At 47.1% G+C, this 18,417-nt stretch overlaps 1 protein-coding gene across 2 annotated transcripts in view; it reads right to left on the minus strand.

Moving 5' to 3' along the window:
• Adra1b (adrenoceptor alpha 1B) overlaps positions 1-18,417 on the minus strand; it is a 98,515-nt gene that overhangs the window by 35,567 nt on the left and 44,531 nt on the right. The window contains exons 3-5 of one of the 2 annotated variants that reach the window (XM_015492660.2): positions 10,854-10,915; positions 9,516-10,657; positions 9,205-9,414 (exon numbers count right to left, since the gene is read on the minus strand). In XM_015492660.2, coding sequence (XP_015348146.1) covers positions 9,389-9,414; positions 9,516-10,464 — 975 coding nt within the window. In that variant the 5' untranslated portion in view covers positions 10,465-10,657; positions 10,854-10,915 and the 3' untranslated portion in view covers positions 9,205-9,388. Of the gene's footprint in view, positions 1-9,204; positions 9,415-9,515; positions 10,658-10,853; positions 10,916-18,417 lie in introns of those variants that run through there. The other variant, XM_048816236.1, reaches the window with a different exon arrangement.

The raw sequence follows: 18,417 nt of genomic DNA on the forward strand, positions 1-18,417 counted from the left end.
TGGCGTGTGGCTCACATACAGCATATGCATAACATAAGTGAGGCCCTGGGTTCAACCCCCAGCATCAAAATAAATAAATAAAGAAATAGAATAAAATAAAATTTGCCTTTGATTTTAGTTTTTTTTTTTTCTGGGTACTAGGGATTGAACCCAGGAGTGTTTAATCACTGAGCCACGTCCCCAGCCCCTTTTTGTATTTTATTTAGAGACAGGTCTCACTGAGTTGATTGGGGCCTTGCTAAGATGCTGAGGCTGACTTTGAACTTGTAATCTTCTTGCCTCAGCCCCCCACTGTCACTGGGATCATAGGTTTTTGCTCCCACATCTAGCTGAATTCAGAATGTTGTTGGCCTGGTTTACATCTATTTCAAGGCTCCATGTATATGTGTGTGCGCGTGCGCGTTTCCATTTAGAATGACATTCCTGTCTCTATAACTTGAGTCTCTAAAGGTCTTAATCTGGCCCAGCTACAAAATCACTGGGATGCTTTCTTCCTTTCCTCCTTCTGTGGGGATCAACTCTGATTATATTCATGGCAGAGGTGAGAGGGAGGTGACGGGGGTACTTAGAATGAGTGGAAATGGGGGCCAACTGGCAATAGGGGGATCTCCCCCAGAGGAGGGTGGAGTGAGAGTCCTAAAAGAGTGAAGGCACTGCCCAGTTTTCAAGCTCATTCCCGGAGTCTAAGATCTTTAACCATCCAATCTTTCTTACTGTTCCCTGACCATACTGATTGGCATTTTTTGTTTTTTTTTTTTTAAGAAGATAGCCCATGGCAGTCTTCTTTTAATGTGTTTGGAGGTTCAAGGATCATGATAAGACATTGAACCCCTCTAAGCCCATCTCTTTGTTTATAAAATGGCAAAACAACACTAATACCTGCCTGATGGGTTATGAGAGGTTCAGGTGTAGAGGATGTCTGGAACACGTTGCACGAGTCACAGCGTCTACTGTGTGCATTTCTCTGGGCACAGAGGACGAGAGGAGGACACACACCTGGGCCTGTCCTCTTCCAGGGATTTGCAGCCTGGTAGCACTGCTACCTATGTGCACCTCAGCCCTTGTCCCCAGGGACAAATATGACAAGCACTGTAAACCAGGTATAAATGGAGGGACTGCTGCCAGGAGAAGGCGCAAGAACCAGGGATCCAACATGGGAAAGATGTCATCAGAACTGGGTGCTTATGGAGGGGTGGGATCTGGATATTCTGAGGGTGTGGGAGGAGCACAGTGGCGGTGATGGGGAGGGAACGATCTGAACAAAGGCACAAGGGAAGGAAAAGGTAAAAAGGGTATTTGGAAAATGGCAAATAATTCTACTAGACCCCACCCTAATTCTTCTGCTGAACTAGCCATGCTGCTCATTCATCCATCTATCCATTCAGCTGTGTGAACACCCGGGTCAGGCAGAGATGAAAGATTGATCACTGCTTTCAAGACGTTTGCAGCTTGCAGAGGAGAAAGGTAAGTAGGTCTTGAGGTCGCTAGAGCGAGCATCCTGCAGTGTTTGGGTGCAGATGAAGAATGTCCACTCAGCCTCCCTCTTCATGGGCCCTCCAAGGCTCGGGAGGCCCAAGGACATTACAGAAGTTTCAAAGTAAGGGTCAATGAACGATGATCAGTGAAGACCACAGGCTGCTCACATGAGCGTCCCTCTGCTGCTGCCATCACCATTGCTAACCTCATTGGGTGGTGGCAAGCCTCAAAGGGCTGTGAGCATTTAGGGGGAAATAGCTAGGAGTTAAGGTACACTTCATCTGGGCTCTGTTGGATTTTTGCATGTGGTTTGCCGTCACATGTAGCTAGGTCATCATCAGCCTCGGTTACTGCAAAGTGGAAGAATGGTGTCCAGAAATACTCTGGTCCATGGTGCCCTCTTGCCCGGCCTCATGACATCCAGCAGAAGGACTAGAGGCTGATCTGTGATAGGAGAGTGTCTTGGGGTTCTGGTACCAAAGATAGGTGGGTGGAGGTGGAGATGAATGCAGTCTGAAATGTATGTGGCTGGAAACTATGAAAAAGTCTTCTAAAGTTTATGTGGTTTACCAAATTTGATAAAAATCTTTAAAAAAAAACACGTGTGACTTTACCAATAATGTTATGAAGCTGAAAAAACTCTTCTAAAGTAATCAGCAATAAGAGCAATTTTGACGTCTCTTACTTCTTTTCTGCTGTGTTCTCCAGGATCTGCTGCCCCTTGGTTGCTGAATGATTGGCAGCTGTCTGCCTTTCCCTTTTGCCCTTCTCAGAACAGACTCTGATTTCCCCAGTTCCTTCTTGCACCTCCTCAAACTGGGGCTCAGAGCCCCACCCCTCGGCATCCTCCAGTGACAAGCCCATCGGGCTGTCTGAATTTGAACCCAGGTCTTGCCATTGATGAGCTGGGGGCCTGAGGTCAATTACTCAATCTCCCCGAGCTTCCATTTCCCCACCTGTAAAATGGGGACAATAACAGCACCTACTGACAAGCCTGTGGAGAGGAGTAAGGGACAGGCCGCCTAGGCAACACCCCAGCAGGGAGCAGCACTGGTCGGCTGGCCCCTGGCGAGACCTAATAAATGGTAGTTCTCAGTATTATTATGATCAGACGTGGTCAGAGAGCAGGAGGACTGCAGAAGCGTCCTCCAGGTATGGGAGAAAGCAATTTCCCAGTGCAGGCCGGCGGCCATCAGTTATTTTTATGAGCCACACATGTATTCAGGTAAAGCCGTGCCCTGCATTACAGATCTTAATAGGCCCATCTCTGATGCAGGGCAGCTACACATGCATCTGCGGGCACCTCTGTGGCCAGTTTGCCCCCGCAGGCCTGGGTACCTCCACAACTGGCTCCCATCCTGTGGAACCTGATAGGCATAATTGTCACATGTCACCTTTCCATTCCTGCCCCCTCTGTCCCAGCCCATTGAATCTCATGGCTGGGAGGAGGATGACTCCTTTGTCCCTCCCTTCTTTTCCTCACAGATATTTATTATCTAGTCACTGTGGTGTCTCCTGTGATTCTAAGACTTAGGAAATTTGCAGGAAAATTAAAAAAAAAAAAAAAAAGGGCGGGGGATGGGTAGAGAAGGGGAAGATTCCTAGGTACAGGGAGGTCTGTCATGCTGGCTACATAAGAATTCACTGAGGAAACTTGTTAAAAATTGAGATTCTTGCTTGTCCCAGCTACTCAGGAGGCTAAGGAAGGAGGATCGAAAGGCCAGTTTGGAGTTCAAGGCCAGTCCGGGCAACTTAGTGAGACTCTGTCTCAAAATGAGATCGAAAGTGCTGGGGGTGTAGCTCAGTGGTAGAGCACCCCTAGGCTCAATCCTCAGTACTGCCATCAATCAATAAATAAAACAAACTCCTAAAACCTGAGATTCTTGACCCTACAACAAGAGAATGTGGTACAGTAGGTTTATGCTGGGGTCCAAGAAGCTATGTTTTAAAAATCAATCCCCCTGCCAGATGTCTCTTAGGAATAGTGAGGGTTGAGGCCCCTGACTTTGGGTTTGACATTCTGTCGGTTTGACTCATGGGTATCTGGTGGATTAATCCCAGCATGGTATCTTCTGAGCCCTGAAGAATGGTCTGAGGAAGAGCCTGTGAGGAATCCTCTGGCTCTACTTGCTCACCCTCTGCCCTGCATCCCCCATCTCAACACACAGTACCTAGGCAGCTCCATCCCCAAACCTCAGAGTGATTCTGGACACATTTCTTTCACTCACTAACCTTCCTAGGCCGTCCCCAATCCACCCCCAAATCCTTGAATCCATCTGCTTCTTACCACCTCCACCGTCACCAGCCTGGTCTAAGTCACCATCACCTCTCCCTGGACTTGCTGGGCCTCCGCGTGTCTAGTCTGTCATCTGCTCTCCACATGGTTGCCTGAGTCATCTTTCAAAGACACTATTCAGAGAGGATCTTTTGTCTGCTTCAGATCACCCCATAGTGGCCAATGCACTTAAGATAAAAATCTCAAATCCTTAATGTGGCTTGAAAGTCCCTGCATGGTCTGGCCTCTACCTGTGCCTGCAGCCTTGATTTGTACCCACCTCCCTTTTATCCTCCAGACCCTGTTAGTTCCCCACCATCTCCTACCTCTAGTCTTTTAGGTGTGATCTTCCTTTTGCATGGATTATTTTCCTACCTGCCCCCTTCACTGAATTAGCTCCTCCAAACTATTTGGGGTTCCTTCTGCCTAACTCTCGATCCCCCAAGAACCCCGTGTTAGACAGATCCCCGTTATGTCTTTCTTTTTTTTTTTTTTAGTTGTAGATGGAGACAATATCTTTATTTATTTATTTTTATGTGGTGCTGAGATTCGAACCCAGTATCTCACATATGCAAGGCAAGTGATCTACCACTGAGCTAATAATGCCATTTCTTAAAATCTTTTATTTTATTTATATGCGGTGCTGAGGATCAAACCCAGGGCCTCACACGTGCCAGGCAAGTGCTCTACTACTGAGCCACAACTCCAGCCCCAATATTTTTTTTTTTTAGTTTTTGGCAGACACAACATCCTTGTTTGTATGTGGTGCTGAGGATCGAACCCGGGCCGCACGCATGCCAGGCGAGCGCGCTACCGCTTGAGCCACATCCCCAGCCCATCCCGTTATGTCTTTCCAATAGCATCTCTTCCCTTCAAATCACTTATCACAATTTGCATTCATGTTCATTTGTGGGTTGTTCCTGGTTCCCTACTAGAACTAAATTCTATGGAACAGAACTAATATGTTACCGAGGTTTCTCCAGTAAAATGCCTGGACACAGTAGCCACTCAATAAATCCATATATATTCAGCAACTGAATGAACACGTGATTTAAGATCTGGACTCACATCCCTAGATGGGTAAGGTCCCTCCAGCTTTTCCCCTTTTGTTGGGTGACTGACCAAGTGCCCAGCCCTAAGAGACCCTTAGCAAGAAACAATGCAGGGAGCATGGAGAAAATCTAGCTCTGGACTTGAACATGGATGGACTGCCATGACACTTCATGGGTTGGTGTTTTCTCAGGAGTGGGCAGGGTTTTTGCAACAGAAGCATCATAACCCCGCTCTTGACAGGGTGGCTCTGGGCTTCCTGGAGAACATGTGATGTGACAGCAGGTTGCTACCAGAAAGCAGAAAAGGTCAGACATCTCCTCGGTGCAGAGAAACAGGTACGGCCTGTTCTGACAGACCAGAACTCAACTCTTGGCCTTATCGCTTACTTGTCTGGTGACCTTGGGCAAGGATCTAACCTCATGGAGCTTCAGTGTGTCCATCTGTACATGGGGAGCAGTTACTCTCTCCAGTCAGGTAGCTCTGGGAGGATTAATAGGGCAAAGTCTCTGGGAGGCCCAGCAGGATGTCTGTCATGAAGTAAGTGCTCAATAATCACAGATTGATCATGCACACGGGGCCCAGGTTGGCCTTTGGTTTTATGACCCAGTGCCTAGTACAGAGTCTAGCACACAGTAGATCTTTAGGAAATTTTTCCTTAGGAATAAATAAATAGTCAAATGTATTTGAAGGATTCCTGTGTGTAAAAACTCCTCCATTACCACACACTCCAACCAAATGCTTTCCTTTGGGCAACCCTAACCCCTGTGCTTGGGAATCTCAGGGCTGAGGAATAACGTATTTGTGGGGGTGCATCTGTCCCAAGTCATGAGTCATCTCGGAGACCCTCCTTCTGCCTTGTGCTTGTGGGGGCTGGACATCCTTCAGCCCCCATTTGAATGAGAGGGCCAGAGAGTCAGATCCATGGAGAGAAGGGATCCTCTTTGGTTCCAGTATGGTAGTGAGCACAACTGTTTCTTTGAAATTGACCTTCATTTATTTGGAGGGGAAAGCAGTTAGTTCAAGAATGGTTTCCTGATGCCTTTCATTCAGCATTTTAAAAGGCGGAAGAAAGATCTGGAGCGAGGCAAGGCTCCAGTGTTTTCTAAACAACTCACTAAGCCTGGCCACTAGTTGGCTGCCCAGCACTTCCTGCTTCCCCCCTTCCTGCACCCCCCACACTGCAAAGTGTATCCCTCAATAGCCTGGCCACTTCTGGGGACCCTGAGCAGGTCTGCCCCAGGCAGGGGAAGTTGGTCTGCACTGCAGTGCCACTGGATGTCTTCCTCATAGTGGATGGAGTAGAAATACTGCTATATTCTATTGCAATTATTTCCTGCCCCTCCCTGGCTTGATTCCAGGGGCGATATAAAGAGGCCTTGTTTGGTGTAGTCCATCCCTGATCCTGAGTGAGTGAGCACTGGTCCCTGGTCCAACTGGTCTGAGGCCACAGGGAAAGGGTAGGGAGGAGGTGAGGAGAGTGTCATGGGTGGGAAGGGCACAGACAGAGACAAGACGCCCTGCTCTGTGGGCAGCCCAACCCTGCTCCCCAAAATAAAAAGAAGGGAAGAAGGAAAACAAATGGGGCACCCCGAGTAGAATTCTGTAGGGGGCCTGGTTATTTTACCTCCTTCCCAGAAGGAATCCCAACCCTTCTCTCCCATGGAGAAGACAAACACAACTATGGAAATCTCATGCCAACCAGGCACCTGAAAGTCTAGCACCAACAGGAGGTCACTCCTACCTGCACTGCTCTGTTTGCCCAGCACGGTCATCCCCGGATCTGCTTTCACCCCTGTGAGTGAAAAGTCCTTCATGGAAAATTTAGCATTTGGAACTTTCTTCAGATTCCAAAGGACCTATTTGTTCTACCTCATGTTACTTTTATTTGGGTATTGTTTTAACTGACATGAAGTAGGAAAACTACCTCTCCATTTTTTTAGGGGGGATGTTCTCCCTAAATTATTAAGAAAACATTAATTATGCACCTTCCTTGTTGGAGATGTCGAGAACCTTTTGGAGTCCATCCCAAACCCAAGGCCAGGTGACCATGTTCCTCACCTCACCTGTCTGATTTCCAAAGAAGAAGGATGGAGATGGGGTCAGCTCAAGTACCATGTCTCAGAAGGTCCCAAGGAGATCATGTCATGAATAATCAGAAAGTTTCCCTTTCTAGGAGAGGAGAAGCAAGCTCAGAGAGCGTTAAGGAGTGCAAGAAGCCCTCACTTCTTATGCATGGAAACCAAGAACCTGAGATGAAAGGCAGGGGCAGAAAGGATCGCAGGATAATGGGAATGAGAACAGTGGACTTGCTTAAGCACAGGACCCAGAGAGGAGCCACATCTTCCCACACCACTGTTTTGCTGGGGAAGATCTAATCTTGGCATCTAAGATATTGATTCTGAAGGACAGTGACAGATCCTCTGATCAGTAATTCTCAAAGCCTGTTCTATGGAGCACCTCTCCAGAATCCCCTGGGTACTGATGAAACATGCAGATTCCAGGGATCCATCTGCTTTATTGAGTTAGATTCTCTGTGACTTGGGCACAGGTGGCCACATGAATATCAAGTTTCACAGGTGATTCTGGTATTTATTAAAATTTAACTTCCCTTGATCTCCATAGGATGTTCTCCAGACACGAGATCTGGAGCCCAGAGAGGTAGAGCAACAAGTCTAGGACCACAGAGCTAATGGATGGCAAAGTTCAAATGAGAACTCTGCTGATATTGACCACCAGAGCAGAGCAGAGCAGAGCAGGGTTCTTTCCATTTCAACGTGCTGTAAGCCTCTTGTCTGCTTGTAGCCATTTTCCCTGCCAAAGCCTGCAACTCTGATCATCTCTGCAACCCATGAAAGCCTTTTCCTTCTTGAGCATCACAGAGGTCACAGCCTCTGTAGGCTGGTAGGCAAGGACAGAAGGAAGGAAAGAGAAAGACCCAGTTCTCTTCTGAGCCATTAGTAACAATTGTGAGTTAGTAACACAAGTGAGTAAAGGAGGAGATACATTATTATACCCGAGGGAACGATTGGGTTTGGTTTGTAGTACCAATAGCTAACTTTCACTGAGTGTCTGTGATGTGCTACATTTTGGACTGTCTTTTCCATGCATTAGTGCAAACTCCATGGAGTAAATACTAAGTAGCCCCATTTCATAGATGAAGAAGCTGAGGCTCATACAGGAGTGATCCTTTGCCTGAGGTCATGTGACTAATAAAAGACCAAATAAACTCTATACAACCATGATCTTTGCCATGGCCCCAGGCAGTGTGAACTGTCATCCACCTGCAAAAGGACCCTGAGACTATGGGAAAGAGAAGCAAGCTTGCTTGCAGTGGGATATGACCATTCCTGGCATAGAACTTCAAGCCCTTTCCACTTAACCCTCGTCATTGAAAATATTTCTCAAAGGCATTAGCCTGCAAGCCTGCCTTAAGGAAAGATAATATGGAGAGTAGCTTAAATGGCTTTTTTCTTTCTTTCTTTTTTTTAACAATGAAAACTCTTGATATCAGTGTGCTTTCTTTCCATTCACCTTTTTCTCTAAAGGAGCGTGACTTCACAATTTTGGTTGCTTGAGGGGTTTGGTTATATTCATTTCTGAGACTGGGTGGGATTGCAGGTGTACGTGGTCTATGGCATGTGGCACTGACACCTCTCCCAATATCATGACAAGTCATGTGCCATGATCACCTCCTTTCATTTAGTTGCTGCTCCCCAGGGATAGAAAAAATCAAAGCAGATCAGTGCCCCAGAAAGGGGACAAGGTTTTCCCAGGCCATGGGAACCACAGGTCACAATATCCTTCTCTAGGTTTACCCCCAGCCAGACCTTAGAAGAAATCAGGTAGCCTTTTGAACAATTCAGTTAGTAGGACCACAATATAAAATAAGATGGACACATTGTTGTCAAAGGGGAAGGACACACTGCATTCTATCTTTCCAGGACCTGGAATCTTGCAGTTGAAGGGGAGGGTCTATTATAATTTAATTCTGGGCATTCCGTAAATCACCAGAGTTGGGAACATTTTGGGGTGAAATGAAAACCGAGAACATGTGACCCTCTAGTCATTTTCTCTTTTAAACCTCATGCTTCAGATAACTTAAAGGCCCTCTGGGGCTGTGTGGCTGTAAAATGTTCCTACTAACTGATAATGAAGGCAGCGCATTGAGATGAAAGACAGCAGTGAGGGAGGAGGGGGAGACTGCAGCCTCTGCAACGCTCTGGAGAAACGTGGTCTCTGCAAGAGCCCTGGAAATGCTGAATGAACACTGCCGTTTCTGTGTGTGAGCTGCCTCCCTGCTTCCCAAACGACGCGTCTGCAGTAACTACAAACTATTTGGTATGCTGCATTAGTGACGCCGCCTAAGCCAGCACATCATTACTACCGAAATAACGCTGGTGTGATGCTCAAGCCAATGTCCTTTTTAATTATTAAACCGAGGCTGTTGAGTGAGTCATTCCTTATCCCAGATTTTCCTCCTGAGGTTCTATTTCAAGTGCCTAGTACCTTAGCGTGTGCCACTGACACCTGAGTTGGTTTGTAGCCAGCTCCCCAATCTGCAAAGCCTTTGCAGAACAAACAACATTATCCAATCTCCAAATACACAGAGACTGCATAAAAAACAAAAGCCACATAAAAACTTTAGAGTTAGCTCCTCAGGAAACCCTCGAGCTCAAAACGGTCAGTTCCCCTCTGCCAGTCCCCAACTTACCAAGAGGGAGAGCGATGAAGAAGGGAAGCCAACACAAGATGAACATGCCGACCACAATGCCCAAGGTCTTGGCTGCTTTCTTTTCCCTGGAGAACTTAAAAAGTTTGACAGCTATGGAACTCCTGGGGTTGTGGCCCTTGGCCTTGGTACTGCTGAGGGTATCCTCATGAAAGTTCTTGGAGTGGATCCTCAGGGTCAGCTCCTTGGAGTTGGACATCTCCTTCATGACTCCCGCCTCCAGGTTCTTGGTGGTCCTTTTGGCCACGATGTAGACTCGGCAGTACATGACCAGGATGACCGCCAGAGGGATGTAGAAGGAGCCCAGGGAGGAGAAGAGGGCATAGAAGGGTTCTTCGGTGACCCCGCATTCCTTGTCGTCGTTGGGCGCCGGCTCCTTCCAGCCAAGAAGAGGCCCAATGGAGATGACCGTGGACAACACCCAGACACTGAGGAGCGCCAAGATGGCCTTCCTCCGGGTGACCAGAGTGGGGTACTGTAGAGAGTAGCGTACCCCAATGTAGCGATCGATGGAGATGGCGCACAGACTGAGAATGGAGGCCGTGCAGCACAGGACGTCCACGGCCGCCCAGATGTCACAGAAGATGCGCCCCAGCACCCAGTAGCCGAGCACCTCCAAGGTAGCCGAGAAGGGCAGGACAGTGAAGCTCAACAGCAGGTCGGCAATGGCCAGGTTGACGATGAAGTAGTTGGTGGGCGTCCGCAGGTGCCGGTTGCAGGCCACAGACAAGATGACTAGGATGTTGCCTACGATGGCAAAGAGGATGAAGGCGCCCAGCACCAGGCCCACAGAGATGGCCCTGGTGATGTCCAGCTGGGGCAGTGTGGAGTTGCTCGAGGTCTGGTTGGGGCCACTGAAGTTGGCATTTTTCAACTCTCCCCAGCGGGCAGGTGCTGATGTGTTGTGGCCGGTGTCCAGATCGGGATTCATTTTAGAGTCCGCCCTCCATAGCCAGGGAGGTGATTGGGCTCGGAAGGGCTGCGGCTAAGGCTCCTCAGCTGCCCTGAAACTTTGCTTCCCCGGCGGTGGTCTTCCCAGAGGCGTCCTCCTGGCGAGAAGGCATGTCCCCCGGGCAGTCCAGCCCGGCAGCGCGTCTCCTGCCTGCACCGAGCTGCTCGCTAGCCTGTCAGAGGGAGGAGGAGAAGAGAGGGGACGAGGCAGCAGCTCCAAGTTTAATGGTCCACGTCAGGCGCGACGGGCCGGGCTGGCGGGGAGCGNNGTGGGATTCCCCACCCCGCCATCCCCAGGGGGCCCGCGGGGATTATTTTCCCTTCTATTCACTCTTGGGTTCCCAAAGTGGGGTGGGGTGGGGTGCTTACTTCTAACTGGGGGCTCCTGGAGTCAGACCCTGATTTAACAGGAGGTGCCACCGGTCCGGTCCCTAAAGGAGGAAGAATCCAGGGTGAGGCAGGCGGTGGGGTCTTGAATCAGATCCGAGACCAGACCCCACCCTTGATCTCCCCGTGGCAACCTCTTTGGTGTCAATAAAGCCTGGAGGCTTCTCTTCATTCATTCGTTCATTCGCTCCCGCACTTACTCACCCAGTGAGCTTTACCAAGCACCCACTGTCGCCCCGCTCACTTCTAGGCTCCGAGGGTGTGGCAACTGAACAGGCACACACAGACTCCTGCCCTCCAGGAGCTTCCATGCCAGTGATATATCACTTGATGACGCGTTAGGGATAATAAATAAGCAAATTATGTGGTTTATCATCTAATGACATGTTAGGGAGAAAATAGAGCAAGGAGAGGGAAATTCAGTGTGTGTGTGTGGGGGGGGGCGGGAGGGGCGCAGATTTTAAATTTTTAAATGGGTGCTGGGGATGTCACCCAAGTGATTCTTGAGGCAGGAAGGAGGAAAGAAGCTAGTTGTTTATCTAGCTGGTGAAGGGGAAGAGACAGCCCAACATCTGGGGACAGGTTTTCTTTCCTTTCTGCCTTATATCTATGTTGGACCTGCAGCTGCAGGGACATATTTCCAGAGGTGGGTGAATGGTACTTAGGAGAGAAAGTGCAAGCTGAGAAAAGCCCAGGAAGAGTTCTGTGCTAGTTAACAATTAACCAACACTTAGGTCCTGGACAGCATGTTAATTTCTCTTTACATTTTTTTTTTCCCCACAGCCCTATGAGGGAAGAATTATTCTCCTCCTTATTTATATCTTGAGGATGGGACACCAAGTTATGGAGAAGCTGAATTCTTTGTCCACGCCCATCCAGCCATCAAGGAGAGGAGCCGGGAATGAAACCCAGTTGTGGGATCTGCTCCAAAGTTGAGTGCTTAGTCACCTTGCCCCTTAGAGGAAATGTAGGGGATAGAGGGATTATGGTAGATGGAGCCGTCTTGTAAGTGGTACATTTTGGGGTCTGAGCTACTGTATTGCATGGAATTGCATTTGTTGAACTCTTATTGATAGCCAATATTCAATTTTTTTTCTCTTCACAACAATTCTTTGAGAGGGGCACACTGTTTTCCATGGACAGATGAGAAAATGGTGATTTATAGAGAGTTAGCAAATTCCTAAGTTCACATGGCTAGTGACATGTAGCAGAGCAATGGGCAGTGGCAGCTAGAGATTAAAAAGTCAAGCCCAACATCTCCTTTTACTTCAGTCCACAGTCAACTTCTCCCGCCTTTGAGAAGCCCTGTAGCTTGATATTAAGGGGAAAGCCATAGTCTAAGTCTAATTTACATCTAAGCTCTTCAATTTAAAGGTGGATTCTTAATCTCTTTTTATTTTTATTTTCCAGAGAGGAGTGCAGGTGGTCATTATGCATCTATCTAAGGGTTTATCTTCTCCTACTAAAATATAGCTTCCATAAATGCACAAAATACCCAATTTCAAAGATTTTCCCTGAGGTTAAAAAAAACAAAAACCTGTGCTAGAGATAGCTCTAAAAACAGATTTTTTTCCCATTTCAATTAAATTGGCCTAACTTGTACCTGAAGATTTTACAATGAGAGATTCACACGTGTATAGTAATGGAAACCTGTAGGAATTCTCAGAGCCTTTTCCATCTTCCCATTGTGGAAGTGGTACAGGGGGCAGAGGAAACTGACCAGCTTCGGGGGCTGGTCGGGGCAGAGCTGATTATGAAATTATGTTTCCCCAGTTCCTTCCCCTGCTGCAGAAGCAAGCCACCCAGGACAGCCTCTTGTAACTCACACAGTGGGGTGTGAGACTGGTACAGCTCGGGCATGTCTCTGCCAAGGATCTTAATGGGAAGGTGAGGTGGTCCTTGGTCTTGAGGCACATGTGCTAATTTGTCTGGAGAGAGGGTCTGGTGCAGGTGATCTTTTGAAATGCCCTAGCTCCAGGTTGTTAGCTTTCTATGCTGGATAAAATGGACCTGGAAGGCATCCCTGCTGTCCTTTCTCCCATGCAATCTTCCACAGTGGGGTGGGGGTGTGTGCCAGCCACTCACTCCCACCATCCCCATGGATTTTCAAGTCTGGGATGATGGAGCTTCTCTTGAAGTGTTTTACTCCCAAGAGAAAGTCAGGGGAGGGAGAGAATGCCAGTGAACTGGCACAAAGCTGGTGATTAGCACAGAGGCAGAGGGATGCAGGGTGAGGAAGGGTGGGACAGAAAGAAGAGCAAGTTCCAAGTCCACATTTTGATTGTGGTGTCCCATTTCCCACTTCCCTGGGCATTAATTTCACCAGCTATTGAGCAGCCAGCAACACACCATTGAATTTACAGAGGCCGTGTCTACATAATCACAGTTACCAGCTGCAATGTGAGAACTCAGCCTAGCAGACATTTTTTTTTTTTTTTTATGGTGGCAAAAGGCCAGGAGAACAAAAAAGAAAAAGGGCAAATCTGAGATTCAGACTTGGTTTATCTTTATTATGAAAGAGGATAATTTGTTGCTTGGTGAGAACTTGTGTCCTGCTTCAGGTGTCAGGATGTGGAAGAGACTATTGAGGCAGATACAGAAATGCAGGATCCTTGCGGGTTTCAGACATGTTGTCATTGACCAGCATCTTTTGCAAAGGCAAAACAAACATCCCGCCAGAAAGCAAACAGGTATTAGCTTTAATAGTGGCCACTAGCAGGACCCCACCAAGCAGCCTTTGCGGATGGTCATTTTCTTGCTTTCTTCCCTTCCCCTCACTTAACCCTTCTGGCTGATTTTTTGACCCATGCAACTGACCGTTTGTTTAGGTGTCATGAGGATACAGACGATATTTCATTTTCTCGGTACTCCCTGGGGCAAAGCCAAGCACAGAGCTCTGACTCACTCGAGGCTTGGGAAAGAAGAATCTTTTCATTATCCGTCTTATTACATTAGAAATCTCTGAAGTTGCAAACTTCCATTTCTGTGAGCCCTCTGGGAGAAGCTGTCACAGAACTTGACTGGTGGGGAAACTGAGGCTGGCAGATTCAGGGATCTGTTTAGGGCCTCTAGGAGAGGAGATCTCTCACCTGTGATCATGCGGTTTTGTACGATCCTCTCCCTAGTTTTCAATTCCACTAGAGATTTACAGGAGCATCTCTTCTGCAAGTTACCACGCTGGGTGTCGTGGCTCCAACAGAGGTAAATTGACTAAGCGAATGAAAACCTAGCCCCGGGGCAAGGTGAGGAATGATACTAACAGTACTTCACCTTTCAGAGAGTACCTACTATGTGTCAAGTGCTGTACTAGAACTGTGGGCAGGGAATTATCCTCATTTTACAAATGAGGAAACTGAGGTTCAGGGAGGTTCTGTGACATGGCCAAGGCCATTCAGTGAGTAAGCAACATTGGTATGCAAAGCATCATTGTCTGGCTCCAAAGCTTGTATCCTTCTCTTTGCACCAGACTGAGATTAAAAAAAAAAAAAATGCAGCAGAAGGCTTCACGTTAGCCTGAAGGAAATTACAGCAGGAAACAGAATGTGATCGGGGTCATGAGTGAGGCAGAGGTCAGGGAGGAGAGGCAGAACCATCCCAGAGAGAAGGTTCTGCAGAGGTGCTCCTTGGGCCAGCCTTCCCTGCCTCCCACGCAGGATTTGGTCTGCCAAGGAGTTGAGAACTGACTTGGATTCTAATCTTACTTCCATCCTTAATAGTTGCTAATGTGACCTTGGGTAGAAGAGTAAAGTGAAGAGCCAAAACTCTGGCATCCCACAGACCTGGGTTTATGTCCCAGTTCCACTAATTCATTATCTGTGTGCTCTTAGGCAAGTCATGTAACTATTTTGGGCACCCAGTTTCTTTACATGGGAGATGAAGATCATCATAGTCCCTACCTGTGTATAAACTACCTAGTGCAGAGCAACAGTCATTCTTTAAGTCAGGAGTTACTGGACACACAGTGGGTGCTAGGCATTGGTCCAAAGTGTCTTGTGCCTATTGGCTCATTTAATTCTAATAATATTTCCAGGAAAATGCTGTTTTTATGGACATTTTATAGATGAGGAAACTGAGGTTCAGAGTGGTTAAATGACTTGCGTGAAGTCCCAGGGCTAATAGCACAGTTAGTATGCAAAGAACTTAGTAAATGAGACTGAAAAAGCAAAAAGAATTAGAGGTATGAGGCATTGGTCCATGAAGCATACTGGGCTCTGTGGGGACTCAAAGCATAATTTTTGTTCCCCTGTGCTCCCAGATAAGACAGATGAGAAGTGTCCTTTCTTCTGGTCAGGGGACACTGACTGCAGCAGAAGCATTTCTACTACCTCCAAGGGCGGCCAGTCAGAGGCTCCCAAGAGTGAGGAATTTCAGCTCCCTCTGGGCAGAACTGCTTTTGTCTGTGGTAATTACAACTTGTCACTCTTTGGTGAGCGTGGATTCCCCTAACCCAGCACTTCCGGCCACACAGCTTTCCCTGTAAAGTAGAGAGAGCTCAGTAGCAGCTATTTGTAGCAGACTGGTGAAGATTAATTGCCAAGTCATGCAGGGACTTAACGTACATCCCTTAGTCAGGGAGAGCCCAGGAGCCCTGCACTGGAGGCTGGGGTATGAGCCCATAGGGTGCTGAGCGTGGAGTCTGAAAGGCCTGTCTCTGGAACTGGAGAACAAGTCCACTCTCTCCTGCTACTCTGCCAAGGAGCACTGCCAGGATTGACTCTCTAGCCACATGTGCTGAAATCACCAAAGGTTATAACAACAGGCTCCCTACAGCTGGCTTTTCAATGCCCTGCCCCACTGGTCTCCAATGCCACCAGTCAGGATCATGAACTTCTGAAAGGTCAGAACCAAAAAGCTTTAGACACCATCTAGTCCAGGGTCTGCAAACTACAGGCTGGATCTAACCCAGCCTTGCATGTGTTTTTGTAAATAAAGTTTTATTGGCACACAGCCATGTCCATTTATTCGCATATTGTCTGTGACTGCTTTCATGCAGTAATGGCAGGGTTGAGTAGTCGTTAACTGACATCCCTCCAGCAGAACCAGTGGTTCTTAGACATTTTGGGTCCTAGAGCTTTCTGACAATCTGTTGAAGGCTATGTATTTTTGTGGCTTTATCTGTCACTTTTTTTTCTGAATTGCTTATCAGGGCGACCTCAGTGCAAGTTGTTGGCAGGGCCCCTTGATCAATTAATCTCTAGCCTGTAACTTCTTATTTTTCTCTCTCCTGCTAACTCTATAGTGGTGTAACCTCTTTCACTTTGGGGCAACAGAACTAATCCAGTGTTTTACCATTTATCACGGAGCAGGACTTGAACTGAATAAACTGAATGGATGCTGGCCTCCCTTGTCCTCCGGGAGTTTGCAGTTTAAGGTGAAGAATGGAAATGTGCAACCGAGGATGCATAGAGAATCGAGTCTGACATTGAACAGGGATGTGGGTTAAAGAAGGAAAGAAATAACTACATGACACTGGTCTCAAATGTCTCCATCCTTCCTCTTCTTCCTCTTTGTGTGCTCTCAGAACCACACCATGCATCCCCTTTGGGAAATTTTCACTTGCGGTGGCCACCAAGTTCAAAAAGGTCTGAAGGAAGCGGTGGGAATCTTTTCCTTGGGGGCATCTGAAAACTGTATTTGGATAAAGTGTTAGAGCCCAGCTTGGGAGGGAACAGACCAGGCCCCAGGGGAGCAAGGCAGGGGAGTGATGTCACGGGGTGTTTTCTGCCTTCTCATCTCTTTTCTCTGGCAGAAGGGCCAGTGTGGGAGCCTGGGAAGAGCATGGGCATGTTTGGGGAGTGCTGGGCGGCCTCACTTTGGGCACCAGGGAATGGCCAGGAGAGAAGGGTGAGAAAGAGGCAGTTCCCTTTGCCCGTCTCAATGGTGCACTGAGGAATGTTGGACAGGAAATGCCAGCAATTATTTACTGGACACCAAATCAAAAGATTTGGAAGGTTGCCTTGGGAGTCCTGAGAAGACGAGGGGAGAAAGAGGGAGAAAGAGGAGGTATCTTGATTTTTCTGCTCTAGGGAAGATTTTGTGGAAACTCCTAGACAGGAGCAATCTGGTATAACAGCAGTTAGCTACATGATGTGAAGTGCAAGTTCCTGGGAGGGCCCCCAGATATCTCCCCTGCCCCTTAGGTGCTATGCCCTTAGATAGAACTCTTGCCTGTCTCCCTGGACCACGTTTGAATTAACCATGGCTTTCTGAGTGCACTTATGCACCGGCATTTTGTCAAAATGAGCCACATGTATCATCTCAGTTAATCCTCCACCATCCTCGTGTTAGATACCCTTGCCTCCTCTTTATAGATGAGGAAACTGAGAATAGGAGAGTCAATCACTTGCTCAAGGTTATGCAGACATGGGACAAGAGCAGAGGTGATGTGACTAGAAAGCTGATTCTTTTCACCTTTGTGATACCTTAAATTTTGCTGCAGGCTGACTTTTCTGTTAAACAAAAATCAAGCAAACAAAAATCTATAGAAACTTCTGGGCAAGACTCAGCAGACAGGGGACATAGATTTGGAGAGGCAGAAATGTTTGGGGCTGTGCTAGTGCACAATGAAAATACGGGCCCTTCTCTGAGGTCAGATTTGAGGATTAAGTCTCTTACCCTATAAAGAAATGTGTCATATGCACACGATGTAATATTTTCAGCCATTAAAAAAATGAAATCCTATCATTTGGGGGAAAGATGGATGGAACTGGAGGAAAGTGAAAAGAGCCAGGTGCAGAATGGTGAATACCACAAGATCCCATTGATTTTTTTTTTTTCCCATTGATTTTTAGAGGCTAAAAAAGTAGGTCTCAAGGAATAAGAGAGTTAGCATAGTGGGTCACTAGGGACTAAAAGGGTAGCTGGGAGGGAAGATCAGGACTGTTTGACAACAGGTGCCAAATAGTTAGGAAGAATTGGAAGAATCGCTATAGAACAGCACAGCAGGGTAAATGGCATCTATGATAATTTATGAAAAATTTCAAAATGACTAGATGACTGAAGCTTTTCAACACATAGAAATGATAAATGTTTTTAAAAATGGAAATGCTAATTATCCTGATTTGATCATTATGCATTTTATATATGCATCAAGTTATCACACTTACTCCATAAATATATACATACAAATATTATGTGTCTATTAAAAAAAAATCTCTCTTCTTAATCCCTCCTTGGGAACCTCAACTGAGCTTATATCAGGCTCCTGACACACTTCTTCCAAGAAGAGGATGGGAGGCTTGACCAGAGTCTTGTCTTTAAGGATTACAAAGGTTACTGCTCCCATGATGGTAACCAGCTGTCGTTTACCTCAGAGAGAGTCAGCAAATATAGACTCTGATGACAGCATGAGAGATGCCAATTAGCTCTACTGAAGTAGCTCGTTAAACACCAGACTAGTTTCATCTGGATGGATCAAATTTTAGCTCCTGCCACTTCTTGACTTTGACCTTGAGCAAGGTACTTCTTTATTTAAGCTTCCGTCTGTTTATCTGTAAAATGGGGATTTTAATAGCATATACCACATCAAGTTGTTGAGAGGATTAAA

This window comes from Marmota marmota, unplaced genomic scaffold (genome assembly GCF_001458135.2).
Source record: "Marmota marmota marmota unplaced genomic scaffold, marMar, whole genome shotgun sequence".
Taxonomy (NCBI): Eukaryota; Metazoa; Chordata; class Mammalia; order Rodentia; family Sciuridae; genus Marmota; species Marmota marmota.